Raw genomic sequence first — 13,976 nt, 5'->3', positions numbered from 1 at the left:
GGAGCTATCAGTCAATAATATGGGCTGGCGTTGTCTCAAGATAGTCTAAAAGAGCGGCGGCGCAAAAGGGCGGGACGAGAAAAGGCCTTGAACACAACGAGGGTTGAGGGTCGAGGGTCGAGGGGTCGATGTCTGAGGGGTCGAAGGCCGAGGGGAGCAAGTCTTCGGGGGATCGATATGGACGGCTTGTTAAGGAGAACCTTTTTTTTTTTAGCTTTTGCGTTCAAGGCAGGATGATCATAACGCGTGACAGGCAGAAAAGAAATAAAAAGAAATGGAAAAGAAATGAAATGAAAATGGAAATAATTGAATGAACAAGTTCACATCAAGAAAATAAAATAAAAATTAATAACAACGTAAAGGAATTAATGGAATTAAATTTTTGAAAGGGACTTGAGCATCTCGCTGTCCCTATGCTTGGCACACTATATTTGCAGCTGCCTTCTTTCTCCTGTCTAGCCCCTAAACCCTTGGGGTCTAAAGCCCCAAATACCCTATAACTGAGGGGCCCCCAAAGCCATGCTTCCTCCAGCAACCCGCTAAACCCGTCGCCAACAAAGCCCCTGCAGCGCCCCTGCAAATGCGACTCTATTGACCGCTTTCTATTGGATGACTTGCTTCCTCACATTCAGTTTCGTTCCAGGCTTCCCAAAAAGGGGGAGAAGACAGGCAAGCAGGACGGACTTCTCAAGCCTGGAAGGCTTCGACTGACTGGGGAGGAAGGCCAGCCCTGACGATCGCTTTTTAGGGTCTCTTCACCGCCCTCTAAGCAGAAAACAAGGCCATCAATAGCAACTTGGTACCAAAGTGCTCCAAGTTCCACGAGATGCGGTATTACAGTACAGTAGTGCGGCAACCGTAATAGTAGTGCTGGGTGCTCAGTGTGGAATGCTACTGTGCTTCCACATCTACATGTTGCAGACCTCCCAACCCTCAATCCAACGTTACACGGGACTTGTATAACCAGGAGTTGGTATGCATTTATCCGTTATATTGCTCTATCGCAGCCCCAACACTTTCGCATGCCGCCAACGAGTCCAAATTCCTATCTACAGCATAGCAAAGCCTGCCAACAGCCCGCCCATCAGGGCAGCCAACCCATACATCCGTCCAGCTTCAACCGACCGCAAGCTAGCAGCTGCACTTGACGAGCCACCCGACGACGAAGACGAGCCCGAGTCGCTCAACAAGGAGGGGCCAGAGCTAGAAGTCGATGTTGCCGTGGCAGTGGCATCGGCAGAGGTGGTCGTAGCATTTGCGCGGGTAGGGTTTAGGGCACCGCACGGGTGCTCCTCACGGCAGGCTGAGGCACACTCATTGTTGTGATTGCCGCAGTCCTTGACACACTGGTTACCCCATTCAGTGCAAATATAGTATGGTAGCGTTAACGAGTACTCGGTGATGTTGGGCTGCACACCGTTGCTGCAGAGGCAACCATAGCTAAGGGACTCCTACATGCATACATAGTTAGCGATGATAACATTCATAGACCGCCGGTTGGCGTTTGTCTGAACCCGAATTCCCACGTACCGGATCGCAGGTGTTCACCTCAGGCGTTCCGCCTGAGGTCTGCTTGCACACCATTGGGCATTGGATGATCTGATCGCTGCACCAGCGTGCTATTAAATACCATGTTAGCTCTTGCTCTTGCTCGTCCAGTCCCTTCGTTGTCTGTTTTCAAGTACGGGGGTTCCCTTACTTCTAGTGCCGATATCGACAGATTCCGGGTCGATTGTGTATGATTGCGATTGCGCAACCACTGACGTAGCGAACGCCAAGGCGATGGAAAGTACGGTAGATTTGAACGACACCATAATGAGTACTGTGCAGAGAGAAGTATTAAAAGAATGTATATCTGCAAGAAGCCGACACGGGCTTGTATGTTAGTAAAAGATGTCTCCTAGCTTAGTCGTCTGCGTGATAGTCCAGGGAGCAACATACAAATAACGAGAGGGTGAGAGAATTAAAGATTAATGCAATGAATCATAAGCGAAAGGAAAACAGAAACGAAGGGTACACCACAAGCGAAAACTCAAGTTGTATGGAGAGTAAGCTCGCCCGGCAAAGTGCATGAAGACAGAGAACGTGAGAGGAGAGAAAGGTGGGATATATACTAGAGCACGCACACACCGCGGGTCATGAAAAGGGAAATCTCCTCTTCTCCCCATAAATAGAATTACAGCAACATAAAATATAAATTCATGGATTAAAAGTCTACGGAATGTTGGAGATAAAGGATACAACGGATCACAAGGGAGGAGGCTTGGGCTGGGGATAGAGGGAAGAAATATAGGTAAAATAATAGACAATGCACTGGCTTCGGACACAAGAGCAAGGCATGGCCATGCCATCCAGTACATATAAGCGACAGCGTAGGATGCTGAGAAATATGCTTCCCAGACGAGACAACAACTGGAGGTCCATCAGAGACATGGCCCTATGACCGACCTATCTGGCCATGTCTGGAGACCCTCCAGCAAAGACCACCCCGGTACCCCAGCACCCAGCACCCAGCACTTCTGGGCTGCCAACTGGGCCGGTAGGTTGGCCTCTTATCTATGCTTACGTCTATTTCTACACGGGCTCATTTTCACCTCATAGTCCATAAGGCGTCAGCCACTTGTAACAGTCTAAAGGTTATAGCCATCGTTCCAGTTACAGTTACAGGTTGACAAGACAAACAGATGGAAACAAAAAGAAAGACAAGACCAGGCTAGGGAAACTAAATTATTTTGTCTTGTCTCTTCAAGTTCATTCTTGTCTCTTTCCAAGCCATCAAATCTCGGTAACTCACCATTATCCACGAAATTGCTACCAAGGGCTATCAACAGGGAGTGCCCCCGTCAAGGAGAAGCCACCACCAAGCAGCTCTGGGGCTGGGATAGTAATTGAACCTGCACTTTTTTTTTATTCTTTGTTTCTGCCCTTTCTTCTCTTTGTCGCACGAGATCCAGCCCAAATCCAGAGCAGCACAACTTGGCTCAGACTCCTTGCCTCTCTCTGCCGTCATAACCTTTTATTCTTATGCTGTACGAGACATAATCCTCAAGCCTCGTATAGCTCCTCTCGTGACCCCGCTATGCCGTGTAGTGTACTCTCTCTTCCCCTTCCTCTCCTCCATCTCAGGCCAGCAAAACACTCTCAACAACCAACTAGCAAGAGGATGTATACGAGGCAAAAATCCCCCAAAAAAATCAAGTACACGGGGAAAGAAGTTACTCGGACTCTAATGATCTAACCCTTAGACGAAATATCATGCGTTCAACCCTAGACAGTCTTCCTGCTCTTTCTTGGCTTTCCCTTGGACCCTTGTCTATTTCAGCCATTTTTTCCCAAGATCCTTGTTCCAGAGCTTCTCCTATTGAAACTGTCAAACCAGCCAAACTGAAGCTCTTTTGCATGTCTTTTCTCCTCCCCTCCCATCTACCCTAAAGATCGCTATGGCTGAAACAAACCTCGATCCACCGTCTTTGTATGTTTTTAGCCCCTAAACATTGGCATATGGCTGTAATCTTGTCATATGCCACCCCTTTGTAGCCCCCTGCTAGGCCCACTAAGTCTAGATCGGGCCTGCTTTGCCAGGGCTCAGAAGCTGATTGAGAGTGATGTGAGCGGTACGAGCGGTATAACAAGTGGCCAGGGTTACAAGCCATGATTATAAGGGTTAAGATAGTCACATGACTTGGACAAAGTACCCATTTTTATTTAGCTTAGCGGCTATGAGCCTAGCCCACCTTTGGAGGAGCTTCGGATGTAGAGCTGACCACCATTCGTCCTATTGTTGAGCTGTATTCTTTGCGTTCTCCGCCACCATTTCGACCTCTTAGTTGCACATGCACTTGTGGCCTATGCGTATCCGACTATTGATACCTCCTGCCCTCAAAGCTTGATCAAGCTGCCTGCGCGCCTTTCTTCCGCCTGTGCCTTCAGCCTTGTCCCTTTCTCTCTACCGTTCCCACACTTTACGCCATGCCTTCAGGTTCTCAGCATGGCCCCGGAAAGAAACTCGGGCCCGGCGCAATACAGCGTCAACGGAGCCGAAACACAACTCCGAGTCAATCAACACCAGCAGTCGCTGCTCCTGTACCCACTGCAAGCCTGCCTCCAGTCGAGGCCATTGATACCGAGTATCTTGAAATGCGCGTTGAGCATATACGTAATATCACCTTCGATGACATTGTCGACCAGAGCGCGTCAACCGCATTAGTACCTGACTCTAAGTCGCTGGACGGCATGATGGCGAGGTTACAGAAGCTGCAGGAGATCATTGAGCGCCGCTCCAACTTTTGCGACCGCGGCATGCGCTTGCTTGCCAGCGCCCGTAAGAATCGCACCGACGAAACAGCGGAACCGGCTGCAGCTTCCGGTGCTGGAACCGCTTCCGGCGCTGCTTCTGATGATCGCCGCGACGAGAGCAAGGCTGACAAGCGCAACAAGAAGAAGCGCAAGGCCACTGATTCTGTGGCTGCGCAAGATATCAAAGTCGGTATGTATCCTCCCGGCTAGTCTAAATAACCGCAAATCCCTTCCTCTACTACCACTCGGCTAGACTAAGGACTAGCACCTTTACACCGGGCGACATTCTAACCTTTTCTCCTACTATCTAGAACGGTCTTCTCCTCTTCGTGATTCCTCCAAAACTAACAAGAATGCTCGTACGCAATCTCCACATTCGGCAAAATCCCGCTCAGCATCACCAGAAAAGATGGATATTGATTCAAAATCTAAAAAGGGCAAAAAAGAAGAAGACGATGAGGATGATGATGACTCCAGCTCTGAAGACGAAGACCCAAGGCCAGCCCGACCCGTTCCACAAGCCATGACTTTTGGCGAAGACCCATCTACCTTCCAAGATCCCACTATCTATGAAGTGCGGCCTGTCACCGAGGATACCACTATGGAAATGAAGAAAGAAATTTACTCTGTTGCCTCGTTTCCCCAAAGTGACCTTGCCGATCTTGTCGCCGGAGAGCCCTTGGATAAAGACTACAGTATTGCCAAGCCGCAAAACCAGATTTCCTTTTCAACCTTTTCCACATATATTGAACCATACTTCCGTCATTTTACCGAAGAAGATCTTGGATTTCTGCGCGAGCGTGGCGACCGCGTGACGCCTTTTCACATGCCAAAAAAAGGCAAGAAGCACTACACTGAAATGTGGGCCGAGGAGGACGGTATGGACATTGACCGGCCGTCACATACGCTGCCGCCAAACCAACCGCGTGGCAGTATTGAACATATGGACGATGATCTGGCCGAGACAGACAAGCTCTCCGTTGGGCCATTACTGACTCGCCTGCTGCAGGTTATGCGCCCTGAAGGTCGTGGTAACGGGCCGGAAGACAGGGATAAAGTCGCTGGTATGACAAATGGTGATACACCTATGAACGGTGACTCGTTTAGTGAAGCTAATGGCGACATGGACGAGTTAATGGCTAATGGTGGTTCCACCAGCGGGGCTGCCACTAGCGCTGCAGCCATATCTTTAGGCCAGGGACCGAGCCAGTTCCCGCCGGCTACCCAGATGCCCGAGTCTAATTCCGAGACATGGAAAAAGGCTGTACATCCTAAACTTGACTACGGGCAAGTTGATGAGCGGCTGCGTCAGGAGCTTAAGCACATTGGCTTTTTGCCGCAAGAAGGCAATTTCGAGAATGAGTATGACGGCCACTATGACGACGAAGTCACGGGGCGCCTGCGTTTTCTGCAGGAACGGCTACGCCTACAAATGCTCATAAACGGTGCACGCAAGGCGCGGCTGATGGAATTGGTCAAGGAGCGCATGGCCTTCCAAGAGTACCAGACCATTCTAGAGGATCTGGACACGCAGGTGCAAAACGCGTACCTCAAACGCACACGCACCATCGGCAAGAGCAAGAAGAATAAGCGACCCGGCGGTGCAGGCGGGGGTAGCCATGCAGCAGGAGGAGCGGCAGGTGCAGCAGGAATGGCAAGACCAGGCATTGGCGATGTGGCCAAGACGGTCATGGAACGGCGACGGCGGTGGATGGATACGATTGGATCAGTCTTTGAGGATGATAATCTAGTCAAGGTGCCGCGTAATGAGGACTCGAATAGTTCAATCTTCAAGGAGACAGACTTGGCAGAGCTGATGGAACGAGAAAAGGAAATGTGGGATGAGGAGGTGGAGGAAGAGGGGTAGGCGAGGGCCGAGCCCTGAGAGCATATGAGCAATGATTTGTTCGGCCTGGCCTGGCCTAGCTATGGCATAGTATAATGAATAGACCAACTAAACGCCTCCCGGTGAAACCCAAACTTACTTGGAAGCTGAGCAAGAAGTTGCCGCCCCGAAAAAGAAGTGGAGCCGCATCGGACGCGGCCCCACACACGTGACAGGTAACGTGACTCTCTACACTATAGATAAGAGAAACATAGGACAAAGGGAAGCTTAAGCTCTTATAAGCTTTGCGTTGCGTTGCGCTGATGCTTGTGTTGCGTTCTTTTCCTTTATTATCTGCGCACACCAAGCTTTTCTTCTTTTTTTTTCTCTCTGGTCTAGGAAGCCGTTTCCTTTCCTTTTCTCCAATTTGCTCTATGCAAGCTTTGACCCTATCGACTATCTCAACTGGCTTCTATTATAACATTCTTCCCAATAGCTTTGCCTTCTCATTGCCATGCATTTGATTCCTCGAGAGGTGTGACAACTCTTATCCCCGTACCTCTTCTCCGTCCGTATCTGTCATGTTCTCCGGCTGGTATCTCGTGTAAAATCATCTATCATTAGCCTTATCTTACCCATACTGACTTTCTTTTGTTCTTGTAGCTTGATAAGCTTGTAATATCTCAGCTCGGATTTGTTGCCCAGAGACGTCTGGCTCGCGGCCTGCGCCTAAATCACTCTGAAGCCACAGTAAGAACGGCTCTTTGCCTCTCCCCATTTTTTCTCCTCTGCCAGCCCAGGCGCTTCCTCACGATGACTATGGCTTTAGCTGCTTTTTGTTAACATGATTTTTCCCTAGGCTCTCATAGCTAGCAACCTTCAGGAACTAATCCGCGATGGGCAGCACACTGTTGCTGATCTCATGGCCATTGGCTCTGGAATGCTAGGCCGGCGTCACGTGCTCCCCGAGGCCATAAACACGCTGCATGAGATTCAGGTCGAAGGCACATTTGTAAATGGAACGTACCTTGTGACCGTGCACAACCCCATCGGCACCGACGAAGGGAACCTAGAGCAGGCCCTGTACGGGAGCTTTTTGCCAGTTCCAAGTAATGATATCTTTCCCCCCCTGGCTAATGACGACACCGTGGCCAAAGCTAAGCCTGGAGCTGTTGTGGCAGTCAAGGACACTGTCATTCTCAATGAAGGCCGTCGCCGTATTAAGCTTACAGTCAAGAGCCGCGGCGACCGTCCCATACAAGTCGGATCTCACTACCACTTCATAGAGGTTAATCCTAAACTTGAGTTTGACCGTGGCCAGGCATACGGCTTCCGCCTCGATATTCCTGCTGGCACATCGGTACGATTTGAGCCTGGCGATCTTAAGTCCGTGACACTAGTGGAAATTTCGGGCAACAAGGTCATCCATGGCGGAAACAATCTAGCTACAGGCGGCGTAGAGCACTGGCGTACCGAAGAAATTGTACAAAACCTTATTAACAATGGCTTTTGCCATGCGCCAGAGCCGACCATCGACGCCGCCCTTATCTCTCCCTGCAAAATGTCGCGCAGTGCATATGCCGTCATGTTTGGTCCATCTACCGGAGATCTGGTCCGACTGGGTGCTACTGACCTCTGGGTCAAGGTCGAACACGATTACACAGCGTATGGAGACGAGTGCAAGTTTGGCGGCGGCAAGACGCTGCGTGAGGGCATGGGCCAGGCATCAAACCGGCCAGATGCCGAGACACTAGATCTAGTTATTACAAACGCATTAGTGATTGATTGGACTGGCATTTACAAAGCTGACATTGGCATCAAGGAGGGCATGATTGTCGGCATCGGCAAGGCTGGCAACCCGGACGTTATGGAGAATGTGACGCCGAATATGGTGGTCGGAAGTTGCACTGACGTGATTGCCGGCGAGGGCAAGATTATCACGGCCGGAGGCATTGACACCCATATCCACTTCATTTGCCCGCAACAGGCACAGGAGTCGCTGGCCACGGGTATTACTACCATGTTGGGCGGTGGCACAGGTCCTAGCGCAGGTACCAATGCAACTACGTGCACCCCTGGCAAGCACTACATGTGGCAGATGCTCAAGGCTTGCGACACTCTACCCATAAACATTGGCATTACGGGTAAGGGCAATGATAGCAGTCCGGGACCGTTGCGCGAGCAGATTCTTGCTGGCGCGTGTGGGCTCAAGCTACATGAGGACTGGGGCACAACGCCAGCAGCTATCGACACGTGCTTGTCGGTATGCGATGAGCTAGACGTGCAGTGCCTGATTCATACAGACACGCTCAACGAGTCAGGTTTTGTCGAGTCCACGGTGGCCGCCTTCAAAAACCGCGTGATCCACACATACCACACCGAGGGCGCCGGTGGAGGCCATGCACCAGATATTATCAGCGTGGTAGAGCATAGCAATGTGCTTCCATCATCAACCAATCCGACGCGGCCCTTTACTAACAACACACTTGATGAACACGTTGACATGTTGATGGTATGTCATCACCTGTCTAAGAACATATCCGAGGATGTAGCCTTTGCCGAGTCGCGGATCCGGGCTGAGACGATTGCGGCCGAGGACGTGCTGCATGACGTTGGTGCCATAAGCATGATGTCATCGGACTCACAGGCCATGGGTCGCTGCGGCGAAGTCATTTTACGATCGTGGCATACGGCTCACAAGAACAAGCTGCAACGCGGGCCATTGCCCGAGGATGTCGGCACGGGCGCCGACAACTTCCGCGTCAAGCGCTACATCTCCAAGTACACCATCAACCCAGCCATTGCTCAGGGGTTTGGCCACATCATCGGCAGTGTTGAGAAAGGCAAACTGGCCGATTTAGTGCTCTGGGACCCGGCATTCTTCGGCACCAAGCCCAGCCTGGTTGTCAAGGGCGGCATGATCGCCTACGCACAAATGGGGGATCCCAACGCGTCAATCCCCACGGTGCAGCCCATTATCGCACGTCCGCAGTTTGCTACCTTTGTACCCTCGACTTCAGTGCTCTTTGTCTCGCAGTCTGCACTTGACGCTGGAATTGTTGACAATCTAGGCTTGCGAAGCCGTGTCGAGGCGGTACGTGGATGCCGCACGATATCCAAGGGCGACATGAAATTCAACGGGTATATGCCAAAGATGCAAGTCGATGCTGAGAAGTATACCGTGATTGCGGATGGTATGGAGTGTAAGGCCGATCCGGCGGATACTCTGCCTATGACACAGGCGTATTTCGTGTACTAAGTTGAGGGGAGGGGAATATTTCTGTGTCTGTTTCTGTGTCTGGTCTGTGTCTACATAATTATGTTAGAGGAGGCGAGGGGTGTCTGCGTCTAGCGTGTACCAATCTCTAAAAGGCGTGTTAATTTGAACCTAGGCAAGTGTATTTATTCTCTAGCTGCCAGCCAGCAACATATACTGATTGCACTGTGTTTTGCCCCTTGCACCCACTAAGATATAACTGAAAGCTGCTTCACAAGGCACACTATGTGGAATAACTACAGGGCGATTAGCTTTGGTGCAAGGGGCGGTGGAAGAAGGCGAGAGAGAAAAAGAATATCAAATATTGTGTCCAGCCACTCGAAGCCTAACCCAGTGGAGGGCCGGCTATGCGAGCCTAGTTTGGTGTGTGCAGATAACCCGTAAATTCTGTATACGAATCGGCCAGGTTATACAGGCCCTTTATGAAGGCACAGTTCCTCTTACATGACTGTACGCCTAGCCTACCCACAGTCAAGAAATAAACAAGAGAACAAGAGAAAAAAGCACGACAAGAAATTTCAACAAATGGAGTGCAAGAGGAAGAAATGACATCAAAGCATAAATAAAACATCGAACCCAAGAAAGAAGACGAACTAAAGCTGGCAAAACCCTCCCAGTAAAAATCGACACAGAAAACGCAAGGGAAAACAAAGAAACTCCAGGTATAAAACGACCCCAAATCCCAGCCAGACAACCAGATACATACATAGAAGCAGGCAAACATGAGAGTATGAATAACGCAAAAAGAAAAGGGTAAAAAGAAATAAAAAAAAAAAAAAAAAGAAAAGAGTGCAGAGAAAAGAAAAGGGACCGGGTATAAGAAACAGTCGGGAAGAAAAGAGAACAAAATAAGTTAGAGGAACAAGGCAGTCAGTCAAGCCAGAAACTGTGCCCAGACCATAGCCCCCCTCCTCTTGTCTTTTCTTCTCCTCCTCTTCCCAGTTTGAACACAAAATTTTTCATTTATTCTTTTTTTTTGGTTTCTTCAAGCCTTGACGTTCTTCTTACGACCGGCCTTCTTAGGCTCTTCCTTGTCCTCGTTAGGCTTGCCCGATGTGCGACGGCGCTTCTTATCAGGGGTTGGCGCGCCTGCGGCAAGCACGGGTGAGTCGGCCATAGCCAGGCTCATAGCTGCAGCCATTTCGTCACCATCAGTCGCGCTCTTGCGCTTGCGACCAGTAGCTACGGGCTTCTTTGTCTTGGCGGGAGTGACAACGCCAGCGGCGGCACTCGGTATGCCGGTGTGTCCTGGGTGGCCGTGGACATGGGCATGCGGATGACCATGAGCAGCATGGGTATGGCCAGGTGCAATAACACCGCCCATGGCAGCGGCAGCGGCGAGGTCGCCATCATCTTCACCCTGGGCATCCATACCGGAGCTGGCGGCAGCAGCAGCTTGCAACTGCTCTGCCATGGCGTTTTGCTCCACTACCTCGGCGTTGGGGATCTGGATGTTGTTGTTGTTGGCGTACTTGTTGGCCTCGTCATCATCCATGTCCTTCGCATCAGGGTTACCATGCTTGTACGAGTGCACGCGGGCGTTGTACAGGCGCAGGTTGTACTGGTAGGCCTGGTTCCACATGCCCTTCTCACTCGGGACCATCGAGGCCCAACGACGCTGGCCCTCTTCCTGGACAGCGCGCTTGGGAGCCTCAGGGCCAAGGTCATTAGCAATGATGGGGCGCGCAGTCTGCATGTACAGGAAGTATGGGGTCAAGGGCCGCTTGGGGGCATTAGGATCATGGGTGCGCTTCTTGCGCTCCTTCTTTTCCTCGACAACGGGAGGGGGAGGCAGCATCAGAGTCGAAACTCCAGACAGGGCAGACATAGAGGCCTCAAGGTTAGCGAGCGCGTCCTCAGAGCCGTCCTCCGGCGTGCTGAGGCCTAGCAGCAGGTTTGTCTGGCGAAGGTAGTCATCGCTGAAGGACTTGATGAGTTGCTGAATGGTGGTGAGGCGACCATAGACCTAATGGCAAAATGTTAGTGGCTGTCTTTTTAAGCGTCTCTTTGTGTGGTGTCCTTACAGAGTCGCGCACGCGGATAAAGTTATCCACATCAATCACAGGTGGGCGCGCGCCGCCAGTTGACGTGGGAATAACGTTGGGGGGCATAGTGAGAGTGTTGCTGGTACTGACACCAATAACTGCAGCGGCCTTTTCCTTGCTGGCTTTGGAGGGGCGAGCCATTGAGATCAGGGAAGGTCAACAGAGAAAGCCTATGATTTTTGCCTTAGAAACAGCAAAAAAAAATAGGCGATTAAAAAAATTTGGCTGAGTAGAGTGAAGTGAGATATAGGAGCGTGTAGAGCACTGAATAGATGAGTGCGTAGCCAGGGGGTTTGTTCTTCTAATTGGGCGGCTCAGTAAAAAAAGAACCAAATTTTGAAGGCTGTAAAGCTTCTAAAAGCGCTGTAAAATCCCAGGTGGGCTTTGGTGATGGCGATGGTGATGTTAGAGCGCTGAAGCTTTCGGGGTTTTGAGGGGAGAAGAAGAGCGTGAGAGGAAGAGGAAAAAAATTCAGGACAGCCTGGGGGGGCGCGCTGTTTTGCTGGGGTGGTGCCGCGGCTTTATTCTTTTTTGGAGGGCCAGTCAGGCGTCAGGCTGGGTGCTAATCAGTAACTGGGGCTGGGCTGAGCTGGGCCGGCTTCCTTTTGGTGGAGGGGGTCTTTCACTGTCCTCCTCCATTTTACCGTGCGTTGCCCCAGCGCGTTTTTTTTTTTTTGGGGCTGCTCTACGGGTTGTTGTGCGTGGTGGCCCCCCAAATAAAATAAAAATTAGAGCCCCCCCATTGGCCCATTCACTGGGGCTGTTTCCAGCGGTATGTAGCAGATGAGACGCCCATTTTGTAGGGCTCTCTCCCCTTCAGGCTGGCCCTTATTCTGCCTATCAAAGCCGGGTCGGTCGTCTGGGGCCACAACACGCTTCTTTGGTTACAGGGGGGTTGTGCACTGCTGCAAAATTTTCACCTCTCAGAGAAGGAAAAAAGAAAAAAAGGTCCACACTGTGCTAGCAGGGGGCTTCCAACACTTGTCCAATGTACCACTAGACAGCCCTGTTACTTTCTGCTCAGGCATTAAAGGCCAAAAGTGCATTACACTCGGCAGTCTTGGCTCGCTGATGGAATGCGCTGACAGTCCACTGTCCACCACAAAATTTTCAGATTGTCCCCGCTCGATTCCAGATCTAGTGTATCATTACTTTTGGCAGCTTCCAACCACTATCTATGTATCTTTTCAGGTACTGGAAGCCACTAAAAACTTTGCCTGTGACGTTTTGTTGTTCTGTCGCGTACAGTCTGCGCCATCGCCTGGGCAAGCTTATTAATACTGTGTTTTCTTTTTTTTTGGGCTTGGCGGGCCAGTCAGGCCACCTGGTAAACCAGCTTGGCTTATCGACTTATTTCACCTAGCTGAGGCGCTGCTGGCTGTCTTGTTTCTGTGCGATGCTGCTGCTGTTGTAGCAAATCACCATCGGGTACAACCGGACGAAAGAAAATGAAAAAGAAGAATAAAATATCCTGAAAATCTCAAAGAAAAAATGTGTTTGCGCAGTTATCAAAGAAATACCATGGTATATCTTGTGTGCCTCGCTATCAACAAACTGGGCGGCCTGGCTCTCCCTAGTTCGAGTGCCTTTGTTCTGCTCGGCTCCAGCATCATCAATAGTCCTTTGTTGCTGCTTCTGTCGTTCTTTTGGCCTAGCTTAGCAGCATTCACTCGCGCAGCCCCTTCTAAAGCCCTCTGTTCCCTTCTGAAGCTGCTAAGAGTGGATGTTTGTGAAGCTGGCCGTGGTTGAAGCCCCTTCCTCCTGTTATGCCACTACCTAGATGCGACAAGAGGGCGCCTTCTTGGAAAAGCGGGTGGGTCTACAGTACCCATGTTAGTGTAGCACTATTTGTGGCCTTGACCCTTTCAACTTCTGGCCAAACAGAGCCCGTTAACTTAGCCCCAAGTCACTGGAATTTGGGGTTTTCTGGTTCTTCTAGTCAGGGCGCACCTACAGTAATCCAGGACCAAGCCAGGTCAGCCAACCACAATCAATGCTTGGGCCTGGAATACAACTTTAAAGAATGAATGAATAATCTAACCCTTTATAGAAACTCTTTCTGCAACCCTAACATATGCAAAACAGTAGGGGCAGCCTGCAACGCTAATCACATATCTTTTTTTTCTGCGATGAAACACGAGTAACACGAAATGGTCAGGCGCGTTTTGCTCTTGCCTTTTTGTTATTATTATTTTCATCTGTAGAATACTCAGGGCTTTGCAACTACCTGTATTTCCCTTGGCTGAAGACCTAGGGCTAAATATGCCCTGTCCTCTGCCTCTTGTATTTTTCTTGTATCCTAGGCTTCTTTTCTCTGGGAGATTCTCTTTTTTTACCCCTCCTCCCTGCCCCTCTTTTTTCAGCCGTTCTTGTGCGATTCGGCAAGTGGGGAAGAAGGCAAGAAAGAAACAAGAGGGGCTTGCTTTTCTTTTATGTGGTTAAGGTCGCTATAGTTAGAGCCTAACCAGGAACGCAGCTCAAGGAAAGGAACAAAGAAACAAAAGGCGGGGCAGGCGGGAGAGGGAAGGGACAG

General features: G+C 50.5%; 3 protein-coding genes across 3 annotated transcripts; 1 reads left to right on the top strand and 2 right to left on the bottom strand.

Annotated features, from left to right (window-relative positions):
* Nucleotides 1–1,049: 1,049 nt before the first annotated feature.
* On the bottom strand, nucleotides 1,050–1,814 carry HOO65_010639 (uncharacterized protein; the record flags this gene model as incomplete). The annotated part of the gene is made up of 3 exons (XM_071006131.1): nucleotides 1,050–1,451; nucleotides 1,531–1,619; nucleotides 1,700–1,814. The coding sequence occupies 3 exons, from the start codon at nucleotides 1,812–1,814 to the stop codon at nucleotides 1,050–1,052; spliced, it is 606 nt and encodes a 201-aa protein (XP_070862461.1).
* Nucleotides 1,815–3,969: 2,155 nt separating this feature from the next.
* HOO65_010638 (Urease) lies at nucleotides 3,970–9,380 on the top strand (the record flags this gene model as incomplete). Its single annotated transcript, XM_071005240.1, has 3 exons — nucleotides 3,970–4,486; nucleotides 4,608–6,159; nucleotides 6,995–9,380. 3 exons carry the CDS (start codon nucleotides 3,970–3,972, stop codon nucleotides 9,378–9,380), a joined length of 4,455 nt encoding a protein of 1,484 aa, XP_070862460.1.
* A 1,003-nt stretch (nucleotides 9,381–10,383) lies between these two features.
* On the bottom strand, nucleotides 10,384–11,584 carry HOO65_010637 (High mobility group protein 1; the record flags this gene model as incomplete). The annotated part of the gene is made up of 2 exons (XM_071005937.1): nucleotides 10,384–11,364; nucleotides 11,423–11,584. 2 exons carry the CDS (start codon nucleotides 11,582–11,584, stop codon nucleotides 10,384–10,386), a joined length of 1,143 nt encoding a protein of 380 aa, XP_070862459.1.
* Between the last annotated feature and the right edge of the window lie 2,392 nt (nucleotides 11,585–13,976).

Source organism: Ceratocystis lukuohia, assembly GCF_044167205.1.
Source record: "Ceratocystis lukuohia strain C4212 chromosome Unknown Supercontig1_pilon, whole genome shotgun sequence".
Taxonomy (NCBI): Eukaryota; Fungi; Ascomycota; class Sordariomycetes; order Microascales; family Ceratocystidaceae; genus Ceratocystis; species Ceratocystis lukuohia.
This window is presented reverse-complemented; position numbering and strand designations above follow the sequence as displayed.